This window comes from Cariama cristata, unplaced genomic scaffold, assembly GCF_000690535.1.
Source record: "Cariama cristata isolate BGI_N322 unplaced genomic scaffold, ASM69053v1 scaffold14339, whole genome shotgun sequence".
In the NCBI taxonomy this organism is placed as follows: Eukaryota; Metazoa; Chordata; class Aves; order Cariamiformes; family Cariamidae; genus Cariama; species Cariama cristata.
The window spans coordinates 42,157-42,359 of NW_009636433.1; the positions used below are offsets into that span (position 1 = coordinate 42,157).

Below are 203 nucleotides of genomic sequence, written 5' to 3' on the forward strand. Positions count from 1 at the left end.
GCCTGCCCAACCATCTCCTCGCAGACCTTCCTGGATCCCAACGTGTATAAAAACAAGAAGTCCCACGAGCAGCTCTCAGCCTTGAAAGGCAGCTTCTGCAGAAACCAGTTCCCTGGCCAGGCTGAAGTCGAGCGGCTGACAAAAATCACGGGCCTGTCCACCAAGGAGATTCGAAAATGGTTCAGTGATAGGAGGTACCACTA

The 203-nt window shown here is 53.2% G+C and overlaps 1 protein-coding gene across 1 annotated transcript in view; it reads left to right on the forward strand.

Moving 5' to 3' along the window:
* Positions 1 to 198, forward strand: part of ZHX3 (zinc fingers and homeoboxes 3) — a gene marked incomplete at its 3' end in the record, with an annotated part of 1,574 nt that extends 1,376 nt beyond the window's left edge. Inside the window, exon 2 of the mRNA XM_009707922.1 lies at positions 7 to 198. Within this exon, the coding sequence (XP_009706224.1) occupies positions 7 to 198 (192 nt within the window). The remainder of the gene's footprint in view (positions 1 to 6) is intronic.
* Between the last annotated feature and the right edge of the window lie 5 nt (positions 199 to 203).